Raw genomic sequence first — 17,899 nt, forward strand, 5'->3', positions numbered from 1 at the left:
GCTCACTGCTTCATCGCTGTGCTGATCTCAGCCAGATTACATCAGCTGCTTAGCTGCAATGTTGTGTGCTGTGGTGTGTTATGTTTTTCGCCAAATCTCAGACATTCATGAACATGACTCCTTTTGAGTAAAGTTGGCCATACTCTAATACAGTGGTTCTCAACCTTTCTAATGCCGCGACCCCTTAATACAGTTCCTCATGTTGTGGTGACCCCCAACCATAAAATTATTTTCATTGCTACTTCATAACTGTAATTTTGCAGTGGGAGGAGTAGTGCCACGTCATTGGTGTCAGTGGAAGGAGTAGTGCCCCATCACTGATGTCAGTGGGATGAATAGTGCCCCATTGTTGGTATCAGTGGGAGGAATAGTGCCCCATTGTTGGTATCAGTGGGAGGAATAGTGCCCCATCGTTGGTATCAGTGGGAGGAATAGTGCCCCATCATTGGTGTCAGTGGGAGGAATAGTGCCCCATCACTGATGTCAGTGGGATGAATAGTGCCCCATCATTGGTATCAGTGGGAGGAATAGTGCCCCATCGTTGGTGTCAGTGGGAGGAATAGTGCCCCATCACTGATGTCAGTGATGGGGCACTGATACCAATGCCCCATCATTGGTATCAGTGGGAGGAATAGTACCCCATCATTGGTATCAGTGGGAGGAATAGTGCCCCATCACTGATGTCAGTGGGAGGAATAGTGCCCCATCACTGGTGTCAGTGGGAGGAATAGTGCCCCATCACTGGTGTCAGTGGGAGGAATAGTGCCCCATCGTTGGTGTCAGTGGGAGGAATAGTGCCCCATCGTTGGTGTCAGTGGGAGGAATAGTGCCCCATCGTTGGTGTCAGTGGGAGGAATAGTGCCCCATCGTTGGTGTCAGTGGGAGGAATAGTGCCCCATCATTGGTATCAGTGGGAGGAATAGTACCCCATCATTGGTATCAGTGGGAGGAATAGTGCCCCATCACTGATGTCAGTGGGAGGAATAGTGCCCCATCACTGGTGTCAGTGGGAGGAATAGTGCCCCATCACTGGTGTCAGTGGGAGGAATAGTGCCCCATCGTTGGTGTCAGTGGGAGGAATAGTGCCCCATCGTTGGTGTCAGTGGGAGGAATAGTGCCCCATCGTTGGTGTCAGTGGGAGGAATAGTGCCCCATCGTTGGTGTCAGTGGGAGGAATAGTGCCCCATCGTTGGTGTCAGTGGGAGGAATAGTGCCCCATCGTTGGTGTCAGTGGGAGGAATAGTGCCCCATCGTTGGTGTCAGTGGGAGGAATAGTGCCCCATCGTTGGTGTCAGTGGGAGGAATAGTGCCCCATCGTTGGTGTCAGTGGGAGGAATAGTGCCCCATCGTTGGTGTCAGTGGGAGGAATAGTGCCCCATCGTTGGTGTCAGTGGGAGGAATAGTGCCCCATCGTTGGTGTCAGTGGGAGGAATAGTGCCCCATCGTTGGTGTCAGTGGGAGGAATAGTGCCCCATCGTTGGTGTCAGTGGGAGGAATAGTGCCCCATCGTTGGTGTCAGTGGGAGGAATAGTGCCCCATCGTTGGTGTCAGTGGGAGGAATAGTGCCCCATCGTTGGAGTCAGTGGGAGGAATAGTTCCCCATCGTTGGAGTCAGTGGGAGGAATAGTGCCCCATCCTTGGTGTCAGTGGGGGGAGTAGTGCCCCATCATTGGTGTCAATGGGGGGAGTAGTGCTCCATCACTGGTGTCAATGGGGGGAGTAGTGCTCCATCACTGGTGTCAATGGGGGGAGTAGTGCCCCATCACTGGTGTCAGTGGGGGGAGTAGTGCTCCATCACTGGTGTCAGTGGGAGGAATAGTGCCACATCATTGGTGTCAGTGGGAGGAATAGTGCCCCATCATTGGTGTCAGTGGGAGGAGTAGTGCCCCATCATTGGTGTCAGTGGGAGGAGTAGTGCCCCATCATTGGTGTCAGTGGGAGGAGTAGTGCCCCATCATTGGTGTCAGTGGGAGGAATAGTGCCACATCATTGGTGTCAGTGGGAGGAATAGTGCCCCATCATTGGTGTCAGTGGGAGGAGTAGTGCCCCATCATTGGTGTCAGTGGGAGGAGTAGTGCCCCATCATTGGTGTCAGTGGGAGGAGTAGTGCCCCATCATTGGTGTCAGTGGGGGGAGTAGTGCCCCATCATTGGTGTCAGTGGGGGGAGTAGTGCTCCATCACTGGTGTCAGTGGGGGGAGTAGTGCCCCATCACTGGTGTCAGTGGGAGGAGTAGTGCTCCATCACTGGTGTAAGTGGGAGGAATAGTGCCACATCACTGGTGTCAGTGGGAGGAATAGTGCCCCATCATTGGTGTCAGTGGGGGGAGTAGTGCCCCATCATTGGTGTCAGTGGGGGGAGTAGTGCCCCATCATTGGTGTCAGTGGGGGGAGTAGTGCCCCATCATTGGTGTCAGTGGGGGGAGTAGTGCCCCATCATTGGTGTCAGTGGGAGGAGTAGTGCCCCATCACTGGTGTCAGTGGGGGGAGTAGTGCCCCATCACTGGTGTCAGTGGGGGGAGTAGTGCCCCATCACTGGTGTCAGTGGGAGTAGTGCCCCATCACTGGTGTCAGTGGGAGGAATAGTGCCACATCATTGGTGTCAGTGGGAGGAATAGTGCCCCATCATTGGTGTCAGTGGGAGGAATAGTGCCCCATCATTGATGTCACTGTGGTGGAGGGGAGAATAGTGCCCCATCATTGGGGTCAGGGGGGGGGGGAAATAGTGTCCCATCGTTGGTGTCAGTGGGGGGAGGAATAGTGCCCCATCATTGGTGTCAGTGGGAGGAATAGTGCCCCATCATTGATGTCAGTGTGGTGGAGGGGAGAATAGTGCCCCATCATTGGTGTCAGTGGGGGGAGGAATAGTGCCCCATCGTTGGTGTCAGTGGGGGGAGGAATACTGCCCCATCGTTGGTGTCAGTGGGGGGAGGAATACTGCCCCATCGTTGGTGTCAGTGGGGGGAGGAATACTGCCCCATCGTTGGTGTCAGTGGGGGGAGGAATACTGCCCCATCGTTGGTGTCAGTGGGGGGAGGAATAGTGCCCCATCGTTGGTGTCAGTGGGGGGAGGAATAGTGCCCCATCGTTGGTGTCAGTGGGGGGAGGAATAGTGCCACATCGTTGGTGTCAGTGGGGGGAGGAATAGTGCCACATCGTTGGTGTCAGTGGGGGGAGGAATAGTGCCCCATCGTTGGTGTCAGTGGGGGGAGGAATAGTGCCCCATCGTTGGTGTCAGTGGGGGGAGGAATAGTGCCCCATCGTTGGTGTCAGTGGGGGGAGGAATAGTGCCCCATCGTTGGTGTCAGTGGGGGGAGGAATAGTGCCCCATCGTTGGTGTCAGTGGGGGGAGGAATAGTGCCCCATCGTTGGTGTCAGTGGGGGGAGGAATAGTGCCCCATCGTTGGTGTTAGTGGGGGGAGGAATAGTGCCCCATCGTTGGTGTCAGTGGGGGGAGGAATAGTGCCCCATCGTTGGTATTAGTGACACAAATGATGGGGCACTATTCCTCCCACTGACACCAATGATACTTACTTTGCTGACCCCTGCTCCAGCCTGGGCTCGCTCTCTCACTTACCTGTCAGCTGTCTTCCTTCTCTGGCCGCTCTCCTCTTCACTCGCTTCGGCAGCTCCCTCGGTCTTCTTTGATGTACGCGCGCTGCCGCTCGGCTCCTCCTCTCCAAGCTCCACCTCCTCACCGGTGATTGGCCGCCTGTGTGCCTCTCCTGAGCTACAGTTCCGGTGGCCAATCAGCGGCGAGGAGGCGGAGCTGCTGAGCGATCCCGGAGGTGTGGCCAGGTGACAGCAGCGTATCATCCCGCCCACACATCGCCGGAGACTGCAGCGGTGTCTCGGTTCCTAAGACCATCGGAAATATGTGTTTTCCGATGGTCTTAGGCGATCCCTGGGAAATGGTCGTTCGACCCCCAAAGGGGTCGCAACCCCCAGGTTGAGAACCGCTGCTCTAATAGATGTTTTTTTTTTTGATTCAGCAGCCTGCAGGCTGAACTGAAAAAATCAAATATATTTCTCCATCCACACAGCAGATGGAAAAATCTGCAGTGCCGGCTATTGTATTCTGACAGCTGCTGGTGAATGTCATCAGAACACACCAATAGCAGCTGCATCTGATTGGATACAGCTTTTGTTAGGCCAACAATTCTCCTTCAAATGTTTAATCAGGAGGTGCCAACAGGGCTGCCCACAAAGTGAAGTTTGGCTGGTTCAAAATTGCTCCGTATATATGCAGCTTAAGTCTTCCTTTTGTTATGTAGATTTCCTAAAATGGCGACTTAGTGCACCTATATTGTAGCCCTAGCTAGAAGCCTCTCCATGGTTTTCAAACAACTCTTTCTGGTTTCTGTAGAGAAATTTGAAGGTCAGCTTTTCTAGGCTGCATCTGACTACTGATAATTGAGCCAACATTGCACACTGCAACATGCTGACACTTAGATATCGTTTTGGCCCTTTTTTCTTGATTTATTTACTGTATACAAATCCATGCATTATTTATAATGCTTTTCTTAGTAAAGCCAGCATTCAAATGTAAGCATTAAACTTGCATGGACATATTCTGTATTGGTAAGGATAATTAAAGCAGAACTACAGTGCACCTGAGCAACACAAACCAAAAGCACAGGTTGATTCATTTGTAATATTAAAAGCTCCCCATCCATCCATGTCTCGTGCTTTATTTTGCTGAGATATCATCTTAAAAACACCCCTTAGCATTTCAGGCCATGGCCATTTTGAGTAAGGGCAGATGATTCATGTAGCATTTACTTCCTGGAATCCATCTGCCCTTAGTTAGGCATGCAGGCAGGAGGGTGTGCTTAGCTGAGAAAACCCCTCTACCCCTCCTAAAGGAACCTGGGATGTATGATGTCATTTGCTTAGGCCTAGAAACCAGGAAGTAATTTAAGAAATGTAAAGAAAAAAGGTGTAAAACAAGGAAATATGATATACTTTCCTGTCTATTTACTAATGCTGGCAGCATGAGGATTACAGATAGTCCATATTGATTAGGAGAGTGAAGATTCCCGCTTTAATGTCAGCATTTTGTCTTTTTCTTCTGTTGGATCATTAAAGCGTATCTTGCACCTAAAATGCACCCCTCTGATTAAAAGTGTAAACAACAACCTCTGGGGTGAAAAAATTGTTAGATAATATACGAACCCTTCCATCCACAGCATCTAGGTGAGAGGGACATCATCCTCCGCATGGTGAGATCTGGGGAACGTAGAGTAGCCTAAATCTCGCTGAGAAGACACCCTCATAACTATGAGATTTGGCATGCTGGCTGAACATCATTAATTTGAGATTCAGAAACACATAAGTACTTGCTAGTTTTCTGTTTTGACAAATAGAAAAAAAAATGTAATAAATCATTTAAATTTATAAAATAGTACTAAAAAACTACCTTATGAACCTGCCAAAACAAGCTGGGGCTGCAGGGATCTTGGCTGTATTGTAACTTTGGGACCCCCAACATCATAAACAGTAGTTCAGAGCTGTGTGCCACCAAACACATACTATGGGTATTGCAGAGGTAACCAGCTAGAGTTTCCCATGTAGCACTCCTGTCAGTATAAAAGATCCATAAAACACATTTTGTTCTTTGCAGGTGGTTACGAACTATTTCTGTAATTTTGTTCTTGAACAAACAAGACATGTTGGCTGAAAAAGTCTTGGCAGGAAAATCAAAAATAGAAGATTACTTCCCAGAATATGTGCGCTACACTGTACCTGATGATGGTAAGCACAAAGATAAAGGGTTTGTATACATGGATATAAATGGCATTTGCATTGGGAATACAGGGAAGAAAAGCAAAGGACTGCTTACACATTTCTTTAGGCTATGGTGTTCATAACATGGCTGTGTGGTGTCCCTACTATGTTTCTATTGTGTATATCTTGTGACTGATTATACAAGTTCTTTGCTCTCACAGCTTCTATAGTGAGGACTTTTAAAGCTGGACTCCAGGAAAAATTCTTGATAGATAGATAGATAGATAGATAGATAGATAGATAGATACTGAGACTAAGACTGTTTACCTTCTAAAGCAGGGGTGTCAAACTGGTAGCCCTCCAGCTGTTGCGAAACTACAAATCCCATCATGCCTCTTCCTTTGGGAGTCATGCTTGTAACTGTCAATCTTGCAATGCCTGATGAGACTTGTAGTTTGGCAACAGCTGGAGGGCTGCAGGTTTGACACCCGTGTTCTAAAGGATTTGTATTTCATATCCTTCCAGTCTTGAGACTTACACAGCTTTGCTGTACAGCACAGCCCTGTCGGGCAGGGGAGGATGCCTAATTTTTCTGCTGTTCGGTAACACTTACAGGTCTTTTCTCTCTCTCAGCCTGTGATTAGACAGTGAAAGAAGCAGCAGACTGATTAGCTTTGTGCTGCTTCTCCATTCCCCAGTCTAAGCTCCACTGTACTGGGTGGCCAATGCTAACCCTGATTCTGGTCCTACACCGCTTGCATTTAGAAAACCAAATACATTTAGCGATGTATTAATAAATAGAGAACTGCAGTAATCTGTGTATTTTATATCTGCCTGACTGTTTTAAAGTAAACATGTTGTGCATAATAAAGGTCTGAGAGTAAAATAATAGTGTAAAACAGATCTGAAAGATGCCGTTTATTTTTCTCAAACTCTCCTGTGAGCACCTAAACCTGGCCAGGTTGGATTTTCAGATATCAATACTCCAAGTTGTTGCTCCAGAACAATGCAACATTTGGTAGTAAAAGGACTGGTGGCTTCCAGTTTTTACAATGTAACCCCCTAAAGCCCTTCACTGTCATCAATTCTCTGTGTAAATATCCAGTAAGCAACCACAGGCAGTGTAACAGGAATTTCTGATCGATTTCTTTGCTAATATTACATCTCATGCGTTCCATTTTATCTTATAGCGATACCAGACGCAGGAGAGGATCCCAAAGTGACCAGAGCTAAGTTCTTCATCCGAGATGAATTTTTAGTAAGTAATGTTACAGTAAACAGAACATTTCTCTAGTTAATTGTATGGTCAGCAGTCCACAAACCTGAATTTTCTAATAGCAAGTGTGTTAAAGCCCAATTGAACTTTTAGTCTAAAAAACCTACCAAACAGGCTTTTCGGGCTGGGCATTGGCTGCTTTCTAAAGAAATAATTGTAGGACTTGGCACAACTTTAGTTTTGATTCAACTGAAGTTTATTTAGTTGTTTTAAACTGAAAGCTTAGTTAGGCTTTAGGCTACATTCACATCTAAGTGTCACATTTTTAAGCATTTTTGGCGAAAAATTGCACGTTTTTGCAGCTTTTGTCAGGCGTATTTCAGGCATTTTTCAACGAAAAGGTGCAGAGTGCTGCTGAAAAAGGGGTGGAGAGCTGCTGTTTGAGCAGAAAAAGCGCATGGAAAAAAGCTTATGTCGCATTTAGGGGAATCTGAGAATGCAACTGGCAGTTCCCCTGGCTGACTATAGAGCTGATCAGAGACCAAAATGGTTCCAATCATCTCTATGTTCTAAGTGTTTCTCAACCTTTTTTCAGTCAAGGCACCCTTTAAAATTTTGGACAGTCCCGAGGCACCCTTTAAAATTAATCTAATAGTTTTATATAACTCAGCAACATCCATACATGTAGGACGCCCAACATTTAGATGTGATTTATTCTTCCAAAGCAAATACACTTTTGCACATTGATATTGACTAGTATTCCAGTGTTTCTCTTCTCCATCAGTTTTTCTCCATCACTGAGCTAATGTGACCCCAGCACTGATGGAGAGCGGCAGGGGAGGGTCAAACTAGGATGCTGTGCAGACAACTGACATCCTCCTTATAAACTGAGGATGTCATTGGTTGTCAGGACACCGACGGCTAGAAGGTCATAATGGTGCACAATGAAAACCTGGGGCTTTGTGTAACTAAAAGGCAGGCTTCTTTAACCCCGTCTTGTATACAAGTCTTGGGCAATTTTTACACATTTTGCACATTCTGCCAAGGCAACCCTGGACAGACCTCAAGGCACCCCAGGGTCCTGGGCACCCTGGTTGAGAAAGGCTGGTCTAAGAGACCGGAAGCTACGAGCATTTCATAATTTCCGTTGCGCCGGACTTTAACAGCGCCATTTTGAAAATTGGGAAAGCATCTGATCACACCAATCTTGGTGAGATCAGATGATGTAAGGGCAGATTTCTCAAAAAAGAATACCTGTCAATACCTATTGCAGTCACGGGATATTTTAATTCCCTGTGATAGCAAGAAAAATAAAATGAAAGGGAAAGTGTGAAAAAAATGAAAAAATCTAAATAACTTAAAAAAAAAGCACCCTGGTCCCCCCTACCCACGCACACACAGCTGCGTGCGCAAGTAGTGACTCTGTGCCAGTATGTAAACAGCGGATGCACCATACATGTGAGGTATCGCAGCGAACGTCAGATCGAGGGCAGTAATTCTAACACTAGACCTTGTAAATATAAATTGGTGACCTGTAAAGGCTTTTAAAGCATCACCTATCGATATTAAAAATGTATGTACTTTGTCGCCATTGGATGGGCATGCGCAGTTTTAAAGCATGTCATGTTTGGTATCTGTTTACTCGGTGTGACATCATCTTTTATATTCTATCAAACAATTGGGCAATATACTGTGTTTTTGTGCATTAAAATTCTAAAAAGTGTATTTTTCCCCAAAAGATTTGCGTTTGAAAAATCATTGCGCAAATACTGTGTGACTTAAAACATTTCAACACCCACCGTTTTATTCTCTAGGGCCTCTTATTTAAAAAATAATAAATGTTTGGGGGTTCAAAGTAATTTTCTAGCAAAAAATACTGTTTTTTCATGTGAACAAAAAGTGTCAGAAAATGCTTGGTCTTCAAGAGTGGGTGATGTGTGGCATAAGCTTCTAATGTTGGCCCTGAAATGCCAGGATAGTAGAGGCAAACTCTCCAAATGACCCCTTTTGGGAAAGTAGAAACTCCATTATTTGCTGAGAGGCATGGTGAGTGTTTTGCAGATCTCATTTGTTGCCACGTTTTTGGAAAATGAAGAAAGAAAACAAGAATGTATTATTTCAAAAACCCTGTGACAAAAATGCTATCTGTAAAATACTCACCATGCCGCTTATCAAATTCCTTGGGGTGTCTACTTTCCAAAAAGGGGTCATGGGGGGGGGGGGTGTTTGTACTATCCTGGCATTTTAGAGCCTCCGAAACTGTAATAGGTAGTGGGGAAGTGATATGAGGAAATATGCCCTTTGAAAGCCTAGAGGTGGTCCATTGGATTTTGGGGGCCTGTATGTAGCTACGCTGACAAAAAGTCTCTCGTATATGGTATCCCCATACTCTGGAGAAGTAGGAGAATGTGTTTTGGGGTGTTATTCCACATCTACCCATGGCATGCATGAGCAATATATCATTTAAGTGACAACTTTGTGTAAGAAAAACAAAAAAATAGTCATTTTCGAAAACTTTGTGGCAAAGAAACTCAGCATGCCTCTCTACAAAATCCTTGGGGTGTCTGCTTTCCAAAAAGGGGTCATTTGGGGGGGGGGGGGGGGGGGTTGTACTGCCCTGGCATTTTAGCACCTCAAGCAATGTGATAGAAAGGAATAAATCCTCAAGAGGGCAAGTGGTCAAAGTGGTTCTAAAGCCTAAATATTGTTTACCTTGATGCACTCTTTGCTTTAAGGCAAAAAATGCTTAGGCAGCAGTATAACACCCTTCCCCTTTACCTACATGAGCCCTCATTCAATCCAATGCTGTGCCCACGTGCAGCTCTTCTCTCCCATCACATCACAGTGAGGCGGAGCTGAGTCCAGCTGTCTGTACCAATAGATGCAGACAGCGAGGCTCAGGAATGAGCCCGCCTGAAGGGAGGTGGAGGGAAGGACCCAGGAGCGCCGGCAGAGGACCTGAGAAGAGGAGGTTTAGGGCCACTCTGTGTAATTCCATTGCACACAGCAGGTAAGTATAAACCTGTTTGTTGTTTTTAACAAAGAAAAAAAAGCATTTACAATAACTTTAAATGTATTTATTTTGAATAATCCGGAAACCATATTCACAGAAACACTTAACACTATATGAAGCCTTCTGTTAACCACTTCCTGACCGCCCTGTAGCAGAACTAATGCTGCAGGGCTGCACAAAATCACGTATATATATTTGATTTTGCATTTCCAGGTAGGGGGTGCGTGCCGCTCTACCTGTGCCGCAATTGGCTGCTACAGCTGTCGATCATCAGGTCCTGGCGAGAGATTCCTCACCAGCATCCGGCAATCACCAAGGAACACTGACAGGGGAGAGATCTGTATGTAAACAATACAGATCTCTCCCCTTCCGGCACCACCATGCTGCTTTTTATTGCTCTGCATAGTAAAACACACACAGCACACAGTAAAACAGACCTCATGTTTGCCCCAGATGTTAAAGTATGTGTGCTTGTGTGTATATAAATATGAATAATATTAGATAGAGTAGGGCAGTGTTTCTCAACCTTTTTTACCCCCAGTCTTAAAAAGCAGTCCTGATAGTTTAGAAAATCAGTTCTGATAATACACAGTGTAGGGGTCAGGAGTAAGGCCCTGTTCATATATATCTGGTGTATTGGGATCTCAGGCAGATGCACTGCAATCCCAAATTGCACTGCAATAGTGGCAAAATGCATCATGCATATTCGGGTGCCATTCATTTTCAGTGACACCTAAACACTGCATTTTGCAATTGTCATGCGATAAACCTCATTGTGAAACATTTGCCACCCAAAAAGGAGCAAGAGCTTCTTTTGGGTGTCAAGCTTCACGTGTTATGGTTCTCCGTAATTGCAGTGTGATTTATCGCTCGCCAATTGCGCCAAAACTGCACCACGTTTAGCTGCCATTGAAAATGAATGACACCCAAACACATTTGGTGCATTTTGCCACTATAGCAGTGCAATTTGAGATCAAGGCTATTATTACAGTGATTCTGCCTGAGATCCAAGATGTGAATGGGGCCTTAAGCTTTGTCCACACAGGTGTACTTAGCATATACCAATGTGAGAGCTGTGTTTGCCCGCAAGTGTTCTGTGCATCTGCATGTGGGAATCCCTATTCATATGTATTGGGATGCAGCTGCTGCATGTATACAGCCACTGCTCCTGATTTGACATCAGTGTATGGAAGGGGTCCCTGTTTGTGGACCCACACAAAAACTGAAAGTGGGGGGAAAAAAAATCCCATGTATTCAGTTGTCACCATGGAATAGAGGAACACTTGTTACATAGTTAGTCTGGCTGAAAAAAGACAAAAGTCCATCCAGTTCAACCATTAAAAAAAAAAAAAAACATAATCCTATACCCACAGTTGATCCAGAGGAAGGCAAAACAACCCAGCAAAGCATGATCCACTTGGCTCCTGCAGGGAAAAAATTCCTTCCTGATCCCCCGAGACGCAATCTAATATTCCCTGGATTAACTTTACCCATTGTTTACTTGTTTCAGTGAATATTCCCCAGAGCATTTCCCTGACTTTGGAAAGGCTTTGATCTACAAGACAGGAAATGATGGAAAATCTTCCCATCAGGACACAGATGGAAAAAAAAACACTGACATGGGGTTAGCCATTCACTACTCCAGCATTTCCTAACCAGGTTGTCGCAGCATCCTAGTTGAGAAAGGCTAACTGGCTGAGAAACTGACTGGTTTCTCTGCCTCCAGAAGAAGGCTACTTCCTGAGTCCTGACCGGCCCTGCCTCCCTCTAACATGCATTTTACCTGGCAGTACAGAGAAGCTACCAAAGTTGGGGAAATCTTCTCAAGCAGATTCGCTGAAACAAGTGTGGCTGTATTCCTGGTGATGACTGGAAACGGGGGGATTTTCCCCTTTTAGTTTTAATGCTTGATGGTCAACAGGGCAAATAGGGTGAAACTTTCCATGGGGCAACAATAATAAAAACCTAATGGGTTTTAACCCCTCACCGCTCTATGGAAAATTAAAGCGGTCTTAAAGGCTGAACAGTTTTGACCTTAATTTATTTTCCGCATTAAAGTGGAACTATACTCACTTCTGCTGCAGCGATGCAGTGTCCCACTGTTCCCTGCCTGGCCGCTGACCTCTTCGGGTGGCCGTCTTCTGGGCATGTGCTGGAGTTCCGTCAGATTCAGGATTGCTGAATTTGTACAGTGAGCTGCACATGCATGGCTCACTGTACAGGGGTGGACAGGCAGGTAAGTAACTTTGATGCAGAAGAGACAAAGCATGTCTCTTCTGCATTAAAATTCCTGCCTGTTCACCATTTTTCTAGCTAAGGTTTCACTATAAACTACTCCTGGTAGGTACATTTGTTCCAGGATCAGTGACAAAGAAAGTATTGGGATCGGCTTGAAAGCCAGGGAACTCATGTTATTACTAAGCTATCAGAGGAAATGGCTGCTGCTTCACCAGACACAGAAAATAGTTCTGATAAAGCGTTATGGACACCCATACCTCTGCCTAGGGGAACACAGCATATCCTCTGTACATAGCCAGCCCACCACCAAAGTGTAGCGAAGCATCAGTGAATATCCAAATCGGAGGAACCAGTATGATGCTGAGCAGTATGGCTGCGGAAAAAAATATCCAGACTTTGAGGGTCTTGTATGACATTACCAGCAGCTGTCAGACTGTTGTGGATTCCTCAGATTAGATATTTTAATCCAGCAGAGCTGAAGATAGATGGCCTACCTCAAACTGAGCTGACTGTGTATGTGCAGGGGTGTAGCCCTGAGGAGGAGCGTTGCCTTTGCATTGATTAGTGTTCCCTCCTTCTAGAGACAAGGTGAATACCCAGAATTTAGATACTGTGTCCTCCAATGAATGCTGGGAGAAATTAAGTAGCCTCCCTATTTCTTATTACATGTTTCTTCAAAGACATCTTGCTTTCATTGTCTTTCAATGCAAAGAACAGTACTGAAAGGGGCCTCATCTGTAGCAAAATGTTTCTCCAAGTGACATGTATAATGTTCAATGAATGTATCGAAGCGTATTCTGACAGCTTATAAAACAAAATGTTTTCTTTTGTCTGTGCAGCGGATAAGTACAGCAAGTGGAGATGGAAGACATTACTGCTATCCTCATTTTACTTGTGCCGTAGACACTGAGAACATTCGCAGAGTTTTCAATGACTGTCGAGATATCATCCAGAGAATGCACCTCCGCCAATATGAACTCTTGTAATCATTTTCACTGTGGAGCCTGTGGTTTTAAATCCTTTGCCACTTTCTGTCTTTCCTCTGTACTGCTCCACACAGGGTGGAACATCCCTACGGCGCACTTTTTTTCTAAGCTTCTTTGCTTTTATTTTTTTTTTAGCAAGATTTTTTTTTTTTTGTTACCAATGTCTCATTTCCCTTTACAAAAGAGGGCAGCTCGAGTCCTTGTACTATTTATTTTTTCACAGGACACTTATTTTTTAACCATTCCTTTGTACAAGTGCTGCTCACTCCCCTACTAAGGACCCTATTGGTCTGTTTCTGGGCATAGATTATGGCAATGCCTGCACCTTTAGCGAATTTAGCAATTCTCACCTACACAGCCACCTGTGCAGAAGACAGGGCCATAAGCCATTCCTAAGTTCTGTAAGGTAGTATGCCCCAGACTATCACTTCTGCAGCCTTTCTGTAGGTACAAATCCCTGTACACCCTTTACTACTAGGCTGAGCATGCAGTGGATAGGTGATTCACTTGCTCTACAAACTTCTGCTAGAAAGGACTTGGGTTCCTCAAGCGACTAATCTGTTTAATTTGAACTAAGGCATATTTGAATAGTCCATACTGCAGACTTACTGTAAGCACAACAGGATGATTCAGTAAGGTAAAGAGGTTTGTGCAAAGTACGGCAAGCCATAGCAACTTATCAGAATTCATCTCACTGATCTGATTGTAGTAAAGTGAACTCTTATGGGGTAATTGCATTTTGCACATCATCATCATTATCGCTTTGTACTGCTTTACAGATTGAGCCAATAAGTGCATCTTTTAGTATGTGTTGCATTTGTGGCGAATAAGAAAGTCAACATAGTCTGTTTTGATATAACAAAAGGTTAGTGTCCATTTGAAAGCGCTATCCCCACAAGATATGTGTTAATGATATGAAGTCTACATTTACAGGTCTCCTAAGTGTAGACAGAAATGAAAAAAATAGCTGTTTTAGAAGGGGGAAAGAGAAAAAAAAGTCCCTAGAACTTTGTGGGAACACAAAACTGCATGAACATGTCCAGTGGCATTCAATGACTTTGGCATTGTAGCAGGATAATTCTGATAGTGTGGTTCCAAAAAGCAGTAAGTGATGTGATACAGGGATTCACATTTAAATTCAAGTTAAAAAAATCCCTTTTAATTCTTAACAAGCAGCGATCTTGGATGTTCACTGGGGTGAACAGGACCGTTGATCTAGGTGAGGTGCAATGACAGGCAATATCAAAACTCATAGTAAATATAAGACAGCACCTTTTAATGTTAATAAATATATGTATAATAGGGATTGATAGGCCAATGGACACCACCCTGTTAGAGGTCAGGGTGATACGCACTGATTGGGGTAGTGTGCTTTAGAGAAACCTCTTTTAATGAGGAGGGACAGACATTTGAGCAGTAGCTTTGCTTTAAGTGGCTCTCTGAACAAGAAAGGTTACCATTCCACTAAGCCTTTGGCTACCTCTGTTCTTTAGCATTTTTTTTTTTAACCTCTTATGGGCTCAGGCCCTAGGAGTGTACACCCATCTTTTAGATGGCACTATGCTCAGACGTATTCCTGTGTGGATTTTATTATCTTATTATAGCTCTTTTTCTTTACCGTGACACTGAAGAGTACTTGATGGAGGAAATAATGCACTTTGTATCAGGTTAAAAAAAAGAAAAAGAAAAAAAAAAAAGAGTAGATGAAGTTACACACAATGTAGCAGCACCAGAGATATTTATTATTGTCACAGATTTTTGCAATGGTGAGTTGCAGGTCAACGGAGTGACCTCAGCTCTTGAACACCTTCAGGTGAAGGAGGGAGCTTGTGGTCCATTGCAGAGCAGTGGACTGCAAGCCTTCAGTGATGCTGAGTTTAAAGGACGTTCCAGAATCCATACATAGCATAGGTTAATGAAGAGGCAAAATCAAGCATTTTTTTTAATTTTTTATTTTTATGGTATATTGTGGCTAAGTGTTTCTGCACACCTCAGGCATTCAAACTGCAGCTGCTTTCAGCCTCTCACGTCAAGGCAGAAAAAAAAAAAAAATGACCACCTGCACCGATATTATATGCTCTGTCCACAGATGATCTTTTTAGCCTTAGATCATTACTGGGCTTTAGTCCTTCATAGAGTTTTTTTTTATTTTGTTTAACTGCTGGTTTATTATAATGTACAGATGTAAAATGTAATATTATTTTGTACAACTTTATTGAAAAAAAAAATAATACTTGTAGAAGATCTTTGTGCCTTGATTATGGCTGTACCTGTAAAATGAGCTAAGATGTAAGTATGTTTTTGATTGCGCTGTACAGCTTGATGTCAAACTTGCCTGCAGCTGTGACTGCAGGTAGGAACTATCTGTAGAATTTAGTTTTTTTCTGGTTTATATAAAAGAAGGAAATGCTCTTTAGTACAAAAAAAAAAGAAAACAAAAAAAAAAAGTATAAATTATGCAAATTAACCACTTACCTTTACAAGTAAGGTCCTACAATGACCAGTTGTTGCAGCAAACATGCCTTTTTTTTGTTTTCCTTCTGTTTTATGTGCAGGCACGGGAAGGAGGTGAAGAAGTCTCAGCTTTAAAACAAAAAAAAAAATCTATTGGAATCCATTACTTTGTTCATATTTGCAGCCTAGTGGTGTTTTAGTGGGAACCAAGGAGTTTTTTGTTTTTTTTTAATTTCTTTTAGGAAATTTTTGATCATATTTGCATGGATCCAACATTCCCAGTATTGCCACAGAGATACTGTCAATGTTCCCTATGGCAGCATCAGTTTTAGGCTTGCTCCATTTATGGCAGCAGTGGATGTTGTGTAAGCCTATAGCACGATGAGGAGGGTAAACAAAAAGGTGGAAATCTTTGTCTAACCTGATAAATTACAAGATGACATTTTAATTTCTCTTTTAATAAAGAGACACATTAGAAAGTTGGTTTATTTTAAATATTATAGAATTGATATGTGTGACTATTTCTCAAACTTGAATAATTTATGCAAATGTTCTCTAAAGAAGTTGTGGTACAATACTATATATATAAATATAAATATATATATATATAATATAAATATACAAAGCAAGAACTGCTGTAGCAATAAGGCATGTCCTTTTTAGTAATTATTACACTGCTTTATATTTTATACTTAGGTGTTTTATGTATGTGAGTCTAGATGACCTGTGTCCAAGATAACCTGTACATTGTCTGCACTTACTGTTAACAGTGGTAAAGACAAGCCTTCTAGACAACATCACTTAAAATTTGTTAAATAATGTCAGTCCTCCAATTGCTGCCTTCCTATCCACTTGCGCAGTGGAGGTGCCACGCGATACCTTCAAGACATTGGACAAAGTTAAATTGCTTACAGTTGTCTTCATGTCTAATCTACAGTTGTACAAGACTCTTGGAGTGACTTTTATAATATTTATATTAGAGCCCCATATTGCAGTCATCACTGTGTGGCTCACATCAGCCCACAGAGGAATCAGTACCAAAGTAAAGAGAGGATGTACTTTAATGGGTATGTGTAGGGATGTGTTCTGCATCTCAAAGTCATAAACCCTGTAATTATTCATTGTTCCTCTGGCCATAAAGTTTGAGAACTGCTTGTCTGTAGGGAGACCTGTACACTTCATAATGGTAGGCAACATTTTTGTCTGTGTTAAGCTCTCATGGATTATTCCACCCCTTACCCCATTTATGTCATTCATTTTGAAATACTAAACTTGTGATAACAACACTTGCCTTTCTCACTGAGGCTAAAGTTTTATCAAACATAAAAATGGCATACATACAATTAATATCATAGACAATCATATTTATTTAATAAAAAGTATCATTGAGCATTAATATCCAGGTTGACCTGAGAAGTGAAATTTAAAACAAAAAACAAAACCAGAAGGTTAAAGTGTCCACAGGCTGACTTTAACCACACAGGGCTCATCTGTATGGTCCTGGAGGAGATATGGCTATCAAATCAATGAAGGAATTTTCTTTCTTTAATGTATAGGTTACAGTCACATATTGTACAGGTACATCATTTAATAAATATATATTTGGTAAAATGTACTGGTCTATTCTAGAGAACAAAACAAACTAGTGTTTTCCATATGGCGTGGCTTGAGTATGGAACATGCCTCCTTTACACTGGCTTTTCCTTGGGCATGAAGAGGGCTTTCAAAGCATTTATTAGATACAACTGTAACACTGCATAGAGAAACAGCAACATGCTTGATACAGAGTAGATGTAGATGACCGTGTTCTCAGTCGGAAGGAAGCATTTTTCGAGTACAAAGTCTTCTGCTGTGATCAATCCCTGAGGGGGAAAAAAAAAATTTAAGAAAACCTCAGTAAAACATTCACTGCCTTTCATAACCCAGAATGGCAATCCGTATCAAACAGAAAACATCTTCCAATCAATCAGTACACAACAACTGAAAGTGAACATTTTTTCCTATTTTTTTTTTAAGTACATATCTAAATTCAGCTAATTTGTAAAGCACTGTAGGGATAATGCATCTAAATAAAGGATTCCTTTCATGGAATGCCAATAACTGACCCTGTGAGTAACCCCTTTAGGCTTGTTTTGTGAAGTGCATTCCAACAGTTGCAGAGCATTTAAGGAAAGTATGTGAAACCTTGGACATAAAGGCATCATTGCTGGCCAAATCGGCCCGTAGTAGTATAGGAACTATTGGTATGGTCAACAGGCATTTCCTTA

General features: G+C 43.4%; 2 protein-coding genes across 6 annotated transcripts in view; one reads left to right on the top strand and one right to left on the bottom strand.

Annotated features, from left to right (window-relative positions):
* The window catches only part of GNAL (G protein subunit alpha L), a 357,841-nt gene extending 340,598 nt beyond the window's left edge, over positions 1-17,243 (top strand). For both annotated transcript variants that reach the window (XM_089671021.1, XM_089671023.1), the window contains exons 10-12: positions 5,622-5,752; positions 6,916-6,983; positions 13,032-17,243. In XM_089671021.1, coding sequence (XP_089527147.1) covers positions 5,622-5,752; positions 6,916-6,983; positions 13,032-13,178 — 346 coding nt within the window. In that variant the 3' untranslated portion in view covers positions 13,179-17,243. The remainder of the gene's footprint in view (positions 1-5,621; positions 5,753-6,915; positions 6,984-13,031) is intronic.
* MPPE1 (metallophosphoesterase 1) overlaps positions 16,982-17,899 on the bottom strand; it is a 120,192-nt gene continuing 119,274 nt past the window's right edge. For all 4 annotated transcript variants that reach the window (XM_089671026.1, XM_089671027.1, XM_089671024.1 and 1 more), the window contains one exon: positions 16,982-17,494. In XM_089671026.1, the coding sequence (XP_089527152.1) occupies positions 17,321-17,494 (174 nt within the window). In that variant the 3' untranslated portion in view covers positions 16,982-17,320. The remainder of the gene's footprint in view (positions 17,495-17,899) is intronic.

This window comes from Staurois parvus, unplaced genomic scaffold (genome assembly GCF_062004578.1).
Source record: "Staurois parvus isolate SC_StPar_1 unplaced genomic scaffold, SC_StPar_1.0 ptg000097l, whole genome shotgun sequence".
In the NCBI taxonomy this organism is placed as follows: Eukaryota; Metazoa; Chordata; class Amphibia; order Anura; family Ranidae; genus Staurois; species Staurois parvus.